Source organism: Acanthisitta chloris, unplaced genomic scaffold, assembly GCF_000695815.1.
Source record: "Acanthisitta chloris isolate BGI_N310 unplaced genomic scaffold, ASM69581v1 scaffold45989, whole genome shotgun sequence".
Taxonomy (NCBI): Eukaryota; Metazoa; Chordata; class Aves; order Passeriformes; family Acanthisittidae; genus Acanthisitta; species Acanthisitta chloris.
The window spans coordinates 6741-24601 of NW_008691716.1; the positions used below are offsets into that span (position 1 = coordinate 6741).

Here is a 17861-nt window from a genome sequence, read left to right on the forward strand (position 1 = left end):
ATTCTGGTTAACTGTTGCCAGATGTCTATAGGAACATTACCTAATAAACATTTTCCTTAGACTAGAGGCTGCTGTGTGATCAGCACAGTGATCCTGGATTGCTTTAGTGAGTAGGCACACTGATCACAGCAGAGTCCCTATAGGCATAAGCACTTGCTACTGGTCAAGGATCCTCAGTGAGTACAAGCTGTTCCTACAAAAATCAGCAATACCTGGCTAGGAACTTGTGTCTTGATGTACCCTAGGGACATAGGAATGGCTCAGTGCAACAGTGAGCCAGCTTTGGTCCAGCAACAACATCAGGAAGACGTGGGAAAGGGGATTCTTGCCACCTGAGAAAGGAGCTGACAGCCACCAGACCCTGTCTAAGGGCTGATGACCACCAGCACACTCAGTTTCTTCATTCTCATCCTTTCTTTTCCCAGAGTGGCATCTGCAAGCCTGGCTGACCTTCAGAGGCCAGCCTGGTGCAAGTGCTGTATCCAGCTGTAGGGCTGTGAGAGCTCAGGGTGCAGGGAGGTGAGCAGAGGTGTGCTGGTGTGGGAAGGGCTCTTGGGAACAGCTTCAGCAGAGAAGGAGCAGGATCACCCTGTGTGTGATCACTCCCAAGAGCTTAGTGGGATGTGTGACCCTGAGATAACCCTTGCAGGAGCGCTGGCTCCCAAAGATTGCTGCCACTTTTCTCTTTATAATGCTGTGCACAAGGCAGAAACCAACAAGCAGCAAAGTTTCATTGACTGAAAGTACGACCCATTCAAGGAGAGGACACCAGCTTGTCTGTTCTTGGCAGAGAAAGGTGGTGAGCCTGATGTCCCAACATCTGTCAGTGCAAGTGTGAGTCAGAAGAAATAAATGCCCTTGTTATACAGTCAGTAGCTTCAGTGAGAGGGACTCTGCAGTACAGCCTGCTTTGCCAGGGTCTCCTAGCCCTGAGCAGCCTGACATGGCTCCTCTCCCCTCCAGGTTCTTCCTAAACAATCCCCTTCTGCAGGCACTTGGGCTTGTGGAAGAGAAGCCAGGCAAACAGGAGAACGGACACCAGCACAAGGGAGCACAGCACCATCAGCCCCACGTAGCTGCTGTGGGAGAGAGGGGGTAAAGGTGGCTCCTCTGCAGGGATCATGTTGGTCAGGTTCAGCATGTAGCCCAGGGTCCAGCCTGCATCGCTGCTGTCGATCTGAAACAGGAGAGGAGCAGAATCAATGTTGAGAAGTGCAGGGGCTGCTTGCAGCATTGCTGGGCTGTGCAGAAGATGCTGCAGTTAGCTACTGGGGTAGAGCCCTCCCTGCCATGAAACACACCTTTCCAAGGAAGTGGATCTTTTGCCAGTTCTTTTCAGTGAATTCATAGCCGTTTTCCAGAAGAGAGAGGATGTAGGCTCCAGAGAAACAATACTCACTCAGGTATTTTTCTTTGATTTGGTGATATGCTGTCTTCACCTAGGGAAGGAGACAAACAGCAGCAGGCTGTTAAACACACCTTCCCACTGCTCCAGCTTGTGCCTGAGCATCCACTGCAGGTTCTGGGGGAATCTTCCCCTTCTTGGTTTGGAAATTACCCCCAGAAATTATCCCATACAGAAACGTATCAGCATCTCCAGTCTACTGCTGCAAGCATTGCTTACCTCATGCCAAGGCCGGGCACAGAAGCTCTTAATGGTGCTGGTCACTTTGTCCAGGGCAAGGGGACTTTTTTCACTGGTCAGGTTCAAAAAGTTCATCACAAAATAGAAAGCAGAAAAAGCCTGAAGGAGAAAGATTATTGTAATCTGACTGAGCCTCGGCATGAGCAGAACAGCAGAAAACCCACAAAAGCAAATGAATTTATTTACAGATAGAGAAATATAAGAAGCAACATTACACACACAAGAGCAGGTATATTTTCAAGAGTGTTGTCATCTTGAGACATACCCCTCAGAGCTGATGAGAGGTGGAAGTAGTAATTGTGATATCCCGAAGAACTTCTGTAAGCCCTCTCCTTTATGTGTGCCAGTGGCACACAGTGAATGCTGCTTGCCATCACAACCATGATCCCATTTTGACAACTGAATGAGGTGAGCATGCAACCAAATATCACCACAAAGAGCAGAGGTGATGGTCTGAAAGGACTGTGCTGAGCCCCATCATATAATCCAAAGTCCAGAAAACCCATCTGTGACCATGGCCAGTAGCTGATAGGTATGGGGCAGTTTATAAACAGGGCAAGGGTGTATTAACAGTTCCCCAGAAAGCCTTACAGTCACTGAAGTCTTGCAGCTCTAGGACTGATAGTCAGCACGGTGTCACACATAATGTGTGTTCATAGTGTGCACTGTCTCCACCTCATATCTGGGAAGCAGACAGGTGAGCTGACTGGTTTCAGTAGCACTCAGACTCTACTGGGTGTATTTCAGATCTGGTACCACCATTGGCCTCAGGAGACAAGGTTTGCAGAAGCAGTGTACTTGCCTGTAGCAGGCTCTCCTGCCTCTGGTGCTGGCCATCAGGAAGAAGTGCTTAAAAAATGAATCATTAGATGGAACACCCCAAGGAGATGGGTTAGAATGGGAACAGTGCAGTACTGGTAGGCCAGTGGGGTCAGGTAGGCTACTGGGGTAACACTTACGTGTGCTGTCCTCACAGCAAGTGCAGCACTACTTTTGTCCAAAAAGCCATCTTGTAAATGACCTCCTGCCTCAGTCATGAAGAATACACTCTAGCATTACTTTGAGCTTCTGCTCATCTGACACTCTGGATTATAAAGAGTTGAAGAATGTAAAGACTCACCCCAAAATCCCCTTGTAATGGAGGTAGGTATATTCCATTGAAGGAGCAACTGGAGAATGGACAATCGGTCTTGTTGAAGAGTTTCTGGATGTTTCTTCGGCACCTTTCATAATCCCCCTCTCCCTCTATGTACAGCTGGCTGAAAGGTAATTGCTTTCTCCTGTCCGATGTACAAGGGTTTTTGAAGAAGTTACTTAGATTTATAGTCCTCTGATACCCCTGGTGAAAGCATGGGTCAAGGAGACTGCTGTTTTCCACAGTCTGAAAGGAAAAATCAACCCACGCTGTTACACTTCACTTTAGAGTAACACCCTGGGAAAGAGCCACAGGGAAGGGTGGCTACAAAATGCTTGTCACAGTACATCACATCAAGATGCACACATTGGGTCGAAGGGATGAGAATGGCTTCAGGCACTGGTTGTGAGTGGGAAGATGTGGGTACTGCCACAGCCTCCCTGTAAGACCCTGGGCAAATTACTTTCAGCCACGGTTTGTGAAGCTGCTGTTGATTTGGGATTCAGAGCTGGTGAAATGTCACCTCCCATGAGTACTTCAATTAAGCACAATTCTCCTGCTATCCCATGCCCAAGAATCAAGGCACCTCAAATTGACAGTACTTTTGAAAGTGTTGACTGTCACCTCTTTGTGCACCTCATGCCCAGTCTTTAGAGAGGAAAATAGTATTTTCCAAATCCATACTAAGGGATGGGGCATTAGCTGGGACACAGCAACATTTAGAGCACCAGCACGCCAGAGCTGCAAGGGTCCAGGATCTCCACCTGCGATTACAGGTGTGGATGTACTTGCCTGTAGGTCCCTGGCCAGTTTCTGTTGCAGAGCCTGGTCCTTCCCATAGCAGAGAAAACTGTGTGTGTACACTTGATAATCCTTGCCGTAGAGACGGAAGTAGAGATGGTTCTCTGGGGACTCAGAATAGAGAGCCTTTGATACAAAGGTAATCTGTGTTGAGGCTCCTCCAAGGTCTAGTGCTCCTGATGTCTCACTTATGGGTTTCAGGGGATGTAGACGCCTTGTCCAGTCAGACTTTAATAAAAAAATAATTCAAAGTAAACCAGATATATCAGGCATGGAGAAGATTTATTTTGGAGATTAAAAAAACACAAAGATAAAGACCTATGAGGAGAGAAGCAGAAGCACAGAACACAGAAAAAGCAGTAAGAGATGAGAACTGTTACAAGACAAGAAAGATGCAGGCTCAGAAACGCAGAAGCTGGATCTGAGTGTTTGCAGGAGGACTAAGAATATGAAATCTAATACAATTGTTATGAAAAAAAACCAGTCAGCTTACTATTTTATGAGCGCATTAGTAAAGAATCACTGTAAAACTTTACGGGCATAGAAATATTTTAAATCAGGAAGTCAGGAGCATGCTGTACCCAAGTGAAATTATCAAAGATGCTGGTGTTTTATTTCAGTGCTTTCAGCCTGACTACACTAGTATATCCTAACCCTAACCAAGTATCAGGATGTATTCACAGTAACTGCTGAGGCAAGATGTGCAGCTTCCTGACCCCTGGTAAATGGCTCACAAGAGAAGATAGATAGTGCATGTGACACCTTTTTGCAAGGGATGATTTACAAAGTGCTGCAAGGTAGATATTCAAATATACTTGCTGCTGATACAGTACCTGCTTGAAATTGCCGAGAAGGTAGTTAATGGTGATCCATCCATAGGCTCCTTCTTCCTGGCCACTGATGATTCTGGCTCCCTGGAAGCTGAAGGGAGCTAAGCGTAATGTCTTCTCTACTGAGGACAAGACTTTGTCCGCTGCACTTTCATTCTCCAACCTGGATGAATGGAAGAAAGGATGGAGTGATTGTAGTCTAATGAGCTTTATTTTGAGTAGGCAGGCTGCAACTCCTCACCAAGTGTTAATTAGAACAGAACAGTCATCCAGCTCTAACTGTCCATATCACTCTCTGTCACACCTAGACAGCACAGCTGCCACCAGCTCTGACACCTACAGACCCTGCAGCTGAGAGCAGTACTTGGAGCAGAGACCAGAGCTCTTGTTCTCTTGAAGCATGTGTTGTAATAGGAATTGCACTACGGAGATTCCTCTCACTCTTCACCAACAGCGTTAGAGAAGAAATCCAGAAGGTATCTTCAGGAAGATTTCCCAGGCAATATATACATAAGATCAGCTCCTTGTCCTAGCCAGGCAAGAAGTCTGGGGCACCCCCATGAAAATCACAAATTGGAATTAAAGGAAGATGTGATTATAAAGTTATCTTAGCCTCTGAATTTCTCAGGCTGAGTCAAGATATATGGGGAGTTGCAACATGGTTGGGCTCAAAAATCCTGGGTTAGGCCTACTACCAGACTGTGGAGATGTCTGAGCATCCCTTTGATGTGGGGAATGTCTAAGCATTGGCTTGGGCACTGCTGATCTCCTGGTGTCTCTGCACTGCATGTGTGTGCAGGAGATGATGGAAGATTGGAGGGAGTGGGCAAGCTGGGCAAACAAGGCAAGAGCCCAGGAGGACTCAGGGCTCAGAGAGCAGCAGAAGAGAGTATCTGGACACAGTGTGAGCTGCAAGTCTGTCCAAGGACTTTTCCCAAGAGGACTCCACTGAGCATCCATGGCAATCACAGGTGCAGTGCTGCAGGAAAAGGGGACAAGCCATGCAGTACCTGAGAAGCCGCATGCCAGCAGTTGCTCCGAGGTAGACAGGTGTCTCTTTGTGCTGCATTGAGGGAATCACCTCTTTTGCTTGTTGTAGGCACTGTGCCAGAGAGGGACCTGCCTTCTCTGTGGCATGGGAGTAACCTGAGATCCCAGGGCCTGCAAGAAATGAAGACACTTCACTGTTCAGACTCTAAGCATAACCCCAGAGTGGTGCCATGAGCAGATGTGTTAAACCATATCACAGGCAGCAGCATCAGATTCAACCACCCCATTCCGAAGGAGGTCTAGAAACTCTGCAGCACCAATTAAGCACAATACATGGGGGAATGACCACAGTGACCAGCATCTACAACCTGCTCTCCACAAAGCTGGCCATGAACCAGTGATGAGGGCTGCAGTGAGACAAACCACTTGCTTAGCATGACCTGAACATCTGCAGACTCTTCTCTGAGTCTGCCTGGGTGTATCCTGGATCTGCACCAGAAAATCCCTGGCCCTTCATTATGCTGGGTCCTCTGGGGGAAGATGCTGTCATTTGTTTGTGTACTGTATACTCACACTACAGCACTGGGTGTTTTGCAACTATTGTATTTCATGCTAATCCAAAGAAAAATTCATTGTCCCTCTCTGCCACGTGTTCCCTGGTGAACAGACTGCCCCAGGACCAGTGCCTGCATGGCAGCAGTGAAGCCCATACTGCAATTGCTCCAGGTTGCCGTACGTTTGGCACGCTCAAGTGTGCTGCTTGTGACGTGGGATGCCAAGGCACTGAGCAGCTATCGCAGCAGCTTGATAACAGTATGGCTCTCCCCTGCACTGCAGAGGCCTAAAAAGACCACAGGCAGGTCTGACAACACTTCTCATCCCCTCAGAGATCCATGATGGTCTGTGCCGTTCCCTGTTGTGTGCACCCTTCGGCTTCATTTACACCTTCCTAAACCATATGTCTACACAGCAATTAAACAGAATAAAGTATAAACCATGACATGCATAAGGTGAGCAACCTTGGGCCACAAGCCCAATGCCTAGCTTGCACAGAAGCCTTGCAAGAGAGCAAACATGCTCTCCCTCCCCTCCCCCTACTTCCTGAGGCTCATCAGCACTTCAGCAAGAGTGCATGCAGACATTTTATTTATTTAAGTAATTCTTTGGTGTAGTTCTTTCCAAAAAGCACTTACTTCTAAGCATCCTAAAAACAAAGGAAAAAGTGGATCCATTTTTCCCCCCAGGAAGGTCAGGTACATACAGCTCCCCATGGGAAGTGGTGATACATACATTAGCTTACAGTTGTAACACTGTTTTCACTGTTCGCCTCTTCCTCCAGGTTTCTTCTCCCCCACCCTTTGACTCTATTGTCTCCTCTTCATCCCATGACCCTTCCACAGGCCCCTTTTCTCCTCTTACCTTCAACTTTACACACCTCCACCTGGTGCACCACCCCAGTGTCGTTCTCCTTCTCTGCTGACCACTTGTACACATAGAGGTTAGTGTGGGACGATCCTGCATCCAGCACAATCCCATACTGTGGGCGAAACAGAGCTGCTATCACACCTGAGGCACTGAACCAGACCCTGTGTATGATGGCCTCCACATGCTGGGGGACCAGAAACAAACAGCCTATCTATTTTCTATCTGGTAGCTATGGGAACATGTGTCATTAGTCTTCTCAGTAGTGCAAAGTTTCCACCAAAGGATAAAAGAGCAGAGAAGCAGCAAAACTGGGACTGATTATTTAAGAGGCAATCCCCTGTGAATCCAATATCTCTTTTTACCACAAAGATGTAAAACAAGATACTGAGGTACAAGGAGCCAGAAAAAGAAGTTAGCCAGACCCAGCAAGGGCAGCAAAATGTCTTCAATTGCTATGAACACCTAACCCCTCCAGCCTGGTTTGTTTTCATCTAAGAGTTCCAGCTTGTAATACCTTATAAGTAATTGGAAGTGGCTTGTTTTGAGTCACTGCTACAGCAATTAAAGCAATTACAGCCAAAGTAGAGAGGAATCCCAGGATAAGTAGAATCTTTCTTGTCGAGGACATCTTTGGTTTGGTACCTGTGACCAGAGCAGAAAAGGGATGTTAGTATCCCAGTAGGCCATCTTACTACACACCCCAAAGGTCTTTAGGCATGTTCCTGCAGTCCATTTTTGCTATCAAGCCTCTGTCCTTCCCTGTCCCATCTCCTACTCCATGTCCTCATGTGGGATTTTGTAGAAGCAGAACTCAGCCCTGGTGTCCTGCAGATCTGCAGTCATGGGGTGTTCCACATCTCCATTGGCTGCCCTATGCCAGGTGGTGATGAAGGAGGACTTCAAGATGCACCTTATGGTTAGCCTGTCCTTGAGATACCTACTGGTGACTGAGCAACTGTATAGCAAAAGCATCTGTATGGCGCAAACACCAATGTCTTCTACAGCTGAAAGACCTGAGAAACTGAACAAACAGACTGCTATTATATAAACAGAGCAACCTTGTGGAACACAAAGTGCCTTGCACTAGCACAACCCTTGCACCATTTTTTTTCTTGTATACTTTGTGCTTCAGTTTTTTTACATGTTTATAACAATTTACAACATCCTCATCACTGGTAATGCATTTGGGAAGTCTAACATTTTAGTATGTGGCAGTCAGTTCAAGCTATGCTGCCCTGCACTTTGGCAGTGTTATATAGAAAATATAATCTGTACTTCTCAGGGTATTCAAGAACTCTATGGAGATTTTTGATGCCACATCTCATGAGACCAGTAAGTTATAAATAGCCTTTATTTGCAGAATTAGCATAGTATGGTTATAAATCACACACTTTACAGAACTTGTACCAGTCTAATTCCTTAATTATTGCTGGTATATTTGGGACAACCTATCACACAAGTTAAGATTTTTGTGGCTTAAAACACATGGTAAGCAATAGAACTCTATGAAAAAGGGCATTTATGACATGAAAATCATTCACAATCAATATGTTGTTTGAACTTTTGGAACCAATATACATATACCTGCATTTATTAGTGGCTAGCATGATGCTGTCTTCTATATTTTCCTGCTTTGGGTTATCCTTCATGTATCCCATGGTCAAAATCTCACTTTACAGCTTAGACTTGGTCAGTTTTGGTACTGTTTAATAAAATACCCTCTTACTACGTGTAGCTCTAGAAAGAGTATCAGCATATTTTCCAGATTTATAATCTAAATGTAAATTCAACACTTACAACTAACAAATATCTCTAGGGGACCTACCTGCTCCCACTATGATATGAAATCCATTTCTATCCACACTGATACTCCATACTCAAAAGCACTGATCATCTGACTGCTCACATGGGTACTAATTTCTCTTTCCTTTATACACAAACACACTAGGAGATGTTTAGAAGTACATTAAATGTCATCCAGGATGACAATACCTCAGTGCAGGTAACCACGTCAACTCATGTCATGCTCCAAGAAGAACCTGCTCTGCATCTGCATGTCAGAACTGGAGTTCCAGAGATCATTCTTCAGACCTCAGGTGTTACCAGGTCAGTGCTTCAAATCCATCCTGGCACCTCATGTCATGCAGAGCAATCAGAGTTGGAAGGGACCCTTGAGGATCATCTAGTCCAACTCCTGGCCCTGCACAGCACATCCCCAATAATTACACCATGTGCCTGAGAGCATTGTCCAAACACCTCTTGGACTCTGTCAAGCTCAGTGCTGTGACAACTTCCCTGGGGAGCCTGTTCTAGTGTGTGACCACTCTCTGGATGAAGAACCATTTTCTAATATCCAGCCTTACAAATGATCCCAAATCCTAGAGGCATTTTTTAAAGGTAACTGATTTTCAGAAGTTAGGCCGAGTGAAAAGAAGCAACACTACTCTGGACTGTAGACAAATAACATCTTCCCACCTGCCTAGAGAAAATGGAACCTACAAGAGCCAAGAGAGCTTGTTTCGAAAATTCCACAGGCAAGTCCATTGGAAATGTGACACTGACCTGGAGCTCTGTGCTCCCTCTCATCACACTCACATGTAAATCTGCTGAAGCTAACTGTGAAATTTGGAAGCTTGTCACACTCACATTTTCTGAGTGCCTGTCAGAGGCACAGCATGCTTGCCAATATCTCCAAGAATGCAGCTTAAAAAAGTCTAGGCCACATAGCAGACAGTAGGAAGTAAGAATGTATTTTATACAGCTTTAGTCAAAAAGGCCCCAGAACTCATGGCCTGAAGTGATTAGAAACTGCAGAGCTTGACAGTTGGGAGACTTTTCTTCTTATTGGAGAGAGTAGTTGGGTCAGGTTATGATAGCACAGAGCATGTCAGTTGAACAAAAATTATTTCAACCTAGAAAAATGAATAAAACCAGATGCTATAATGTAAAATTAGCTGCACAGTACAGATATGAAGTTAGCAGTACAGATGTGAAGTTAGCATGCTTGAAAAGTGAAACTGCTGCTGACAGTTGCACAGCACACCCACATAACTATTGCCACTCTTACTCTGAGATCTTGCCTAGAAGCAGCCACTAACAGCTTTGTTGGGTGTTTGCTGTCATAGGAATGAAGGATAGGTGACTGTACAATTTATAAGATTTTCAAATTTCCTGCTGTGATGGGTATTGTCTGCCTGGTGTATCTTTTCAGCAGCCACACTTTGAAAGCAGCAGTATTAGGGCAAAAAGGAGCATTTTTTTATACTGTAATGAACCATCACAATAAACAGCTGTAGAAATCCCTTGTCTGTATGCAGGAGGCATATTGATAATTGTTTACATCCCACCTGCAGCCTGAAATTGGTATTTTTTTGTCAAGGCACATTATTTCCTTAACCCTGAATATGACTTTTGCCTGAATTTTAGCTCAGTATCATGAGCACTTTTCAGGACTCGGGGATATATGATTGCATTGCTGTATCCCATACCAGAGCATCTATCTGTGTGATCTTTAATGCTACCAAGGTGCATTTTGTTGAAATGTTTCATACAAGAAAAGGTTCCAAATGATAGCCATAATCCAGAAGGTAGCCTAGCAAAGTAATAACCTTCCAAATAGCACTCAGAGTGTACAGACTTGAATACTTGATTATTAAGAAAACCCCCAAACAACAAAAACAAAACCATAACACTGCAAATGCAGCTAAAGAATTCAATGTAATAAAAATCTACGTGCCATTTGCTCAAAAAGGTGAGGTATTTCAACAAGTTCCCTTTTCTGTGCCCTTGGTTACCTCCATCAGCTCTAGGTATAATTGCAGGGTCTGCAATGTCTAAAGAATTAACTTATTGTAGTCTTCCTCCAGCTTCCTTTGAATTTCACATTTGCACTGCTGAATGCCATGCAAACACTCCTAGGTGTCCACCAAGTGGACCAGTACTTGACCATCTGATTGCCAGGCCCTAGGACTTTTCTTCCACTAGCATGTTTCCTCAGCTAAAGATTAAGCAGGCATGACCTTCTGTCTTTGTGCCCAGCCAGAACCCAAACAGAGACACATCTTTACCCTTTCTCCTGTGCTGCTCGCTGCTCGCAGTGACAAAAACATCCCTTAAGGCCATAAGTAGGCATAGAAATGATGCTGCTTTTCTTCTCCCAAAGCTCAGAGACGCCTGATGCTGGAGCCCTGCCCAGCTGCGCAGGCATTCAGCACTCTCCAGATGTTGGAGCACAGCCCAGCTGCTCAGGCATCTCTGTTTCTAATTTTGGTCTCTTTGCTTTTTTGTAGGGGCTACCACTGGTTCCATTCAGTGATGGTCCCAAAACATAAGCAGATCTAATATTTTTTCTGTCTCCGAGACAGAGAATTGAGAAGGATTTCAGCCACCCCAGCTAACAGCAGTTTTGCTGCAGAAACCCTGTTGCTTTCAGTGAATAACCTAGGAAGGACAACACCAGTGTGGGAGCCAGCTCTGTGTGAAGGCAAAGAAAGAGGGTGACAACCTTGTGTCTTCCAGAGAGCCTCAAGACAAATAGGAAACTGCCCCTCCATCCAGCATTGCAAGAAGACACCGGCAGCTCTGCATGCTAGGAGATGCCACTCACAGCCAAGGCTGCTCACCTCCCAACTCCCTTCTCACCAAACAAGACTTCACAACAAAAGTTAAAAGGAATCAGGCAGCCAGCAGCTTTTAGAGATGCAGTAAGGAGGGACTAAGGCTCGATTGAGGACTGAAATTAGGATTGTCAAACAGAAAAAGAAAGATGCTGCGAGTAGTCCAAAGCCATGCTTGGCTCAAATAACCTCACTGTGACCCAGCATCTCTAATAAATACAAATATCTCTGTAAGTGCTCACTTAGCACAACAGCCAAAGTTGATATTTGGATGTTCACGCTCAGTCTGTTACAGAAGAGGTTGTACTGCAAGGCCATCACTCTTCTATCACACAAATGCCACACTGACAGAAACAGTTCCCACCATCCCCTTTATGTCCTCAGTACATCCCTGTATGGTCAGAAACATTCTCATTTTCAGCCTTAATTTATTTATTGCCCTCTGTCTGTCTTCCACTTCCATCTCATAACTTCTGCAACTCTCAGTCCTCCTGGAATTTATTCTCTTAGACAACTTATAAGCAGTGATGCTTTCTGGATTTTTGCTTTTCCAGCCTTTTCCATCTACCTGAAGAGTCCAGCAGCACTTCTCTGTATACAGAATAATCTGCTTGTATTTTTCTTAAACATTCTGAAAATGGGATTTCAGTAGTCATGAAGTTTTTCAGGTGGAATTGCATGAAAAACTCACCGATTCCTCTGAGTCTGCTGAACTTGCATCAGGTTTTGATGCTCAGGAGTGTACCCAGAAAGCACTCCTGTCTTCAGACTCACTGCAACCAAACACCTGTCTATAAACACTCAGAAGAGCCACAATACTTCATTTATCAACCCATTAATGACATTTCTCTGTCCCAATCTGACTTCTTACTCATTTTTCCATCTACCATTTCCATTTAAACATGCTCTTGTCCAAGTTACCTAGGAAGACTTTAATGCAAAGTAATGTAAACCACCTGTTTCAGGCCAACATGTTGGAAAAGTCTGTTCTTAGGCTGTCAAGAGGTTCAGTTTTGTCTTAGAATATACATACAAGCACATTTGCAGTAAATAAATGGCTTTGGTTTAAGAGGGTTTATTTCCAAAAATCAGGGCAAGACACTGAGCATGCTGAAATTAGAATTCAAGCTCCAGACTGAAATTTGACATCACTTTTAAAAACTGTTACATGGAACAGTGTGGGAGACTTTGCTCCAAGTTTTGATTATTCATATGGCAAAGACTGTGGCCTAAATACTGTTGTGATCTATGCCCCTCCTTGTGGTGCTATGTAGAAAAACAAATACACATTTTCTGGATGATATTTTTCCAGATTAAATACTTGTAAGTGCTGAAGTACAAACACCGAAATGTCAGGGAAACTGATAATCCAAATAATGTAATGTTTTTGTTGGATGCCATCTTTCAGAGACATTTGATACTTTGAGATCACACAGCCTACGTCTCAAATCCCAGCAAACTCCAATGGATCTAGACTACACAGCCAGGCAGGGTGCTTGAGTCTGTCCTGTGTGCACACACATGTGTGTTTGTGAGCTGGAAGAAGGAGCAAAGAGTGTGCCTGTGTCTGAGATAACACCAAGCTGGGAGCAAAGCACACTGACACACAGGACTGGAATTGAAAATAAATTTGACAAATAGGGGAGAACCTGGTGAAAACATGTAACTCACTTAAGAACAAGAACAAGTATGACATTTAGAAAACAGCTATCACCCAAAGACAGCGTGGTGAGCAATCTGTTAAGCAGCTCTTCCAGAGAAAATGTTATTGCAGCTCTAGCAGTTTATAGTAATCCTTCTCTGCATCTGAAGCTCGTAAAGATCCTGTGAGGTTCTATAACCAATTTTGGACACTGCTTTTCAGGAAAGATGTAGACCACTTGGAGAGAACAAGAAGAGGGATCAGAAGTCTAAAAACTTGACCTATGAGGAAAGATTGAAGGAATTGGGTTGTTAGGTTTGGAAAAGAAGAAAGCAAGTGAGACACATTAGTTGTCTTCAGAAAAATGACATCTCTGTCTGCCAGTTGTAGCTCAGGATAGGAGTGGCTCCTGGATTTTCTCCCAACTCCCTTTTCTTGGTTCAGAAGGCAGGGAGCCAGCAAAAAGAGGGTGATGCACTCATAAGCCATGCTGTTTGCAAAGACCAATGCAATGCATATGCTCTCCCCAGGGCACACATATGCAGTTGAATAAATCTGTTCCCTCCTTTGCCCAACAAAGATCCAGGTTGCATTCAGGCATAATTCAGATGGGGTAACCACCCTGCTATATGCTATCCATGTGTACAACATTGCTTAGTGTGGGAGTACCTCATCTTTTTGCTGCTTTTAGTCTTGTGACTGGGATACAACTGTGGGAAATGACATAATACATATTGGAGGAGCCCTGTTTTCTTGGAAAAAAGAGAAGCATATGGAAATCCTGGAGAGCTGGCAGGTGCCATAGGCAACAAAAGCCAAGCAGCAGCAGCAAGAGATGAGCACAAAGGAGCAGACAGCACACAGGCCTCTTCTCTCTTCCATAGCTACCCGCAGCAGAGAGGAGCTTTGTGTTTGGGGCAGTCCCACACACTTGCTTACAACAGCCCTGCAGTGTGGGTTTACTGCTGGACAGGTGGCGTCCAGGGCGTTCCAGACAGAAGTCCCAGTGACCTGGATTGCCAGACCAACAAATCATCCATTAACCATGTGCATAAAGGAAGTTCCCCCTTTAGAGACCTTCCCACGATGCCCTACAGCGCTGGGTGTGGTGCTCAGCCTCCCCTGGCTCTCTGCAAGGCACTTGCACCACCTCCTGTCTTGGCATCACAGTTTGTCTCCCTGGTATCGTATATTTGCCCCTCCAAAGCTTTCCTGATGCCTGCTCATTGAATAGTCTCTCTGTGGGAAGATATTCTTCCAGCTTACATCCCAGCAGTCAGTCCCAGGTACTCAATATTCTCAAATACAATCAGCAAGTGGCAGGATACTGCTGACACAATGACCAGTTCTTTTTCACGTTTATATGGTGTTTACTTGACTTCCTAGCCTGTACCCTACTTGTACTCATCTCTTTAGGATTTTCAAATCAGAAGAAAAAACTGTTATCAGTTATATATTCCTCCTATCAGGAAACCTTTGATATTAATTTCCTACCTGTCCATCAAAGCTACATTTTATTGCCATTACCCACAAAGACTGAAGTTTCATCAGAAAAAGCAAAAGATATCTTCCCCTCCTCCTCAGCTTATCAGCTAAGTTATTGCCTGAATATATTTGACTATCACATGATGTGAAGGTATTTGTTTGTCTTTCAAGGGAAAAAAAGGAAGCATCAAGCACTGACACCTTTTTAGTTTTGTCATTATTGATAGTTCTAATACACTGATTTGCAATGGGCCAACAGTGCTGCCAGGCTTCTTTTTGTGCTCAGGATCCTTACATTCTTCTTTGCTCTTCTTAAATCTCTGTCCATGATTTTTTCCTTATGCTTCTTTTGACCACCTTCTACACTTTTTAACTTTAATTTTGCACTACTTGCAGCTTCCTTTTTTCCCCCTCTAACTATGTATCTTTAAGAGATTTTATAATTTTTTTTTTCAAATTAATGTAACTTTCAAAGGTTGGATTATGGCTTCTGGGGAATAGAATAGGAACTAAATAGGTTGCTTCTGATTAGCATTCCTATTTGGCTATTTTAAGTACTCTGCTGATTCAGCTCAAGTTTTTTTTAATTTGTGTAATCACTTCTTTTAAGAGCTACTAGACATTGTTTGTTGACACAGAATAAGTGTGGATTACTTTTCTAACAATTTAAAACCCTCATAGCAATGTCTCTTTTTCTGTCAAGACTAGGGCCAACATCCATTTCTCTTGTGCTGAAAGTAATGCATTGGAAATTATGAGATGGTCACTCGCAGGTTTGAGGAATTACTCTGTCTTTCACTAAAGTCCACCATCAGATCATCTTTCCATATCCCTATATAAACAGTCACACCCTTCTCTAGCTCCAGCATCCTCACCAGTAACATGCACCTTTACCCACTTTGGTCAGTTGCTCCCAGTTCAGCCCTAGGCAAAGACAGCAGGATCACTACTTATGTTGGAAGACGGGTGATGTGTGAGTCACATCAGCAACCCAGTACAGCCCATCCTTCCCCATGTCCCATCAACCACCCATATCAGAGGGATATACAATTTGTCATGGAAAAAAGAGAGGAAACAGCCTCCAGAACAACAGTTCCTCTCCTTCTTCAATGCACACGTTGGGCTAACAAGTTCAGAAACTTCTTGGAGAACACTAAGTCCCAAGTCCTGTAAATCCTGCTAGGCCGCACAGGAGGTTCTGACAGAGGAAATGACCACAGAGAAAATAGGTTAAAACCCTGGTCACCTACAGCACACCCTGCACCCAATGCTTACAGCGGTGTCAAAATACAACCCTCAGCAGCCACCAGTTTTCCTGTATGCCCTTTCCACCATTTCCTGCCTTGAAGGGGCTGAGGCCACCAAGCCCCTCATCACACCTCAAGGACATTTTTCTCTGAATTGCAGACTCCTGAGATCACCTTGTGCGTTGAGCAACACTACCACTTTCAGGGGCTCACTTCCCCAGCTTCTAAAAAAACCAACACGGTTGCCACATGTGAGCAAGCGGAGCTACTGCCTGTCCTACTGCAGCTGGCAGGAACCCATGTTTCCTGAGTATTTCTGCACAGCATAACAACCAGCTTTTCTCCTGAAGTTTCACTTCCCATGCAGGACCAAAAGCCGTTGAAGACTGATCACAGAAGCACAAACACTGTTCCAAGCTGGTGCAGCATCAGCAGAGCCACATGCAAAACCCTTGGATGATGATGCCCATTCTGCAGCAGCCCTGCATGTGAGTGCATAAGCTACAGTGCTTATCTGTGCCTGGGATTTTGCCTATATCCAGTTTGTGACACCCCTTACAAGTGTGCTTTCCAGCACAAGTCCAGCTCTGTTAGAGGAGTGTATCTCATTCCTGCAAAATGCTCAGTGAGTTTTTTTCTCCCTTAACACACAACACCCATTTGCAGCACAGAAAACTATTGACACCTTTCCTTTGCAATTAATCCCAGCAGATGAAGCAAAGACCCCTTGCTATCCAGGCAGGGCAGCAGTCCTGCTGCCTTCTTTCAATAAGCCAGGGTTAGGGTTGCACGCATAGTAAATATAGTGCCCTGCTTAAATACTTCCCAACTTGCCCCTTTGCCTCCAGCTGTCAGCACTGCTGTCTCTATTCCTCATTGCAGGGTATAGGGCAGGGAACAGCTGGAATAGTTTCCATCTCCTGCTGAGGAGCACATCCACTGTACAGGCCTTATGGAAAAACATACCGATTTCTCAGGGGTCAGCTTTAATAACTAGGATTCCCAAAAACCATGAGGAGAATTCAGCTCATGATATTTGGCATGAATATCACTCTCTGTTCCTCATGCTGCTACAATTTCCATTTCAAATAGCAGGAAATAAATTACCCTGTGGTATTTTTCGTGACAACCAATGGGAAGGAACATGGGATCAAAACATGTTGCGGCGCTCAGGCCTTGACAGAGTTCCTGAGTGTAAGAGAAGAAATACTTCTTGGATGTTGCCAAGGTAATAAAGTAAATATGAATCTGATTTTTCATGGTCACAAGAGGGCTTTGAAAAGGCTGGAGCCTCGTGCTGACATGGAACAAAACAGCAAAGGAGTTTTGCTGGATGAAAGGGCTGGCACAGGATGCTAGTAATTTCTGAAGTTCAGATTACCTGTTACCGGTATGTGCAGTGAATCCTGAGGGAAGAATTAGACTCAGGAAAAGAAACCTACTTATAATCAAACCATAGTTTGGCCTTCAATTTATATGTCCTCATTAATCTTCCCTGCCCCTCCCCATCCTTGCCTCAAATATTTCAAAATACAGACATGAAATATTTTGGATAAGGCAGCATGAGCACTGAGGGCAGTCCCTGCAGCCAATCCTTCTGGTGAGTACATGAGCTGTCCTGTCTGCGTGTACTATGTGCAAGTGGCTGCTGCAGAAGCATCGAATCACCATCACCTTTAGGTGCCTGAACAGCCCCCAGACATCTGCAGAGACTGCATCCAGGACTGCACCTGGCAAATGGTCATCACTGCTCTAACTTCTTACTGCATCTCCCCCAGAGTAGTAGGAGCACCAGCTGCTCTCTGTTCCCAGCAAGGAGATGCAAGCTGAGAAGTCCTATTCTCTTCTGTAACACTTCCCTCCAGGTTTCTGCTCCATGCTGCATGCAGCCTGCAAGTCCAAAGATGTTTACTGGGACAGAGAAATCAACACTCCCCAAACAGGATCAAAAGCCAATAAAACAGAGGTTGCCTCTGGTGATGAAGCAACAAGCTTGTGGCACAGCCAGTACAGCAAAGGAGACAAATTTATAGCATGGAAAAGAG

The 17861-nt window shown here is 44.7% G+C and overlaps 1 protein-coding gene across 1 annotated transcript; it reads right to left on the reverse strand.

The window, feature by feature from the left end:
* Positions 1-970: 970 nt before the first annotated feature.
* On the reverse strand, positions 971-7470 carry ENTPD1 (ectonucleoside triphosphate diphosphohydrolase 1). Its single transcript, XM_009082313.1, has 9 exons — positions 7341-7470; positions 6821-6938; positions 5422-5572; positions 4415-4574; positions 3573-3809; positions 2766-3026; positions 1625-1744; positions 1302-1439; positions 971-1177 (listed from the first exon to the last, which is right to left on the reverse strand). The coding sequence occupies exons 1-9, from the start codon at positions 7452-7454 to the stop codon at positions 971-973; spliced, it is 1506 nt and encodes a 501-aa protein (XP_009080561.1). The 5' UTR covers positions 7455-7470.
* Positions 7471-17861: the final 10391 nt, after the last annotated feature.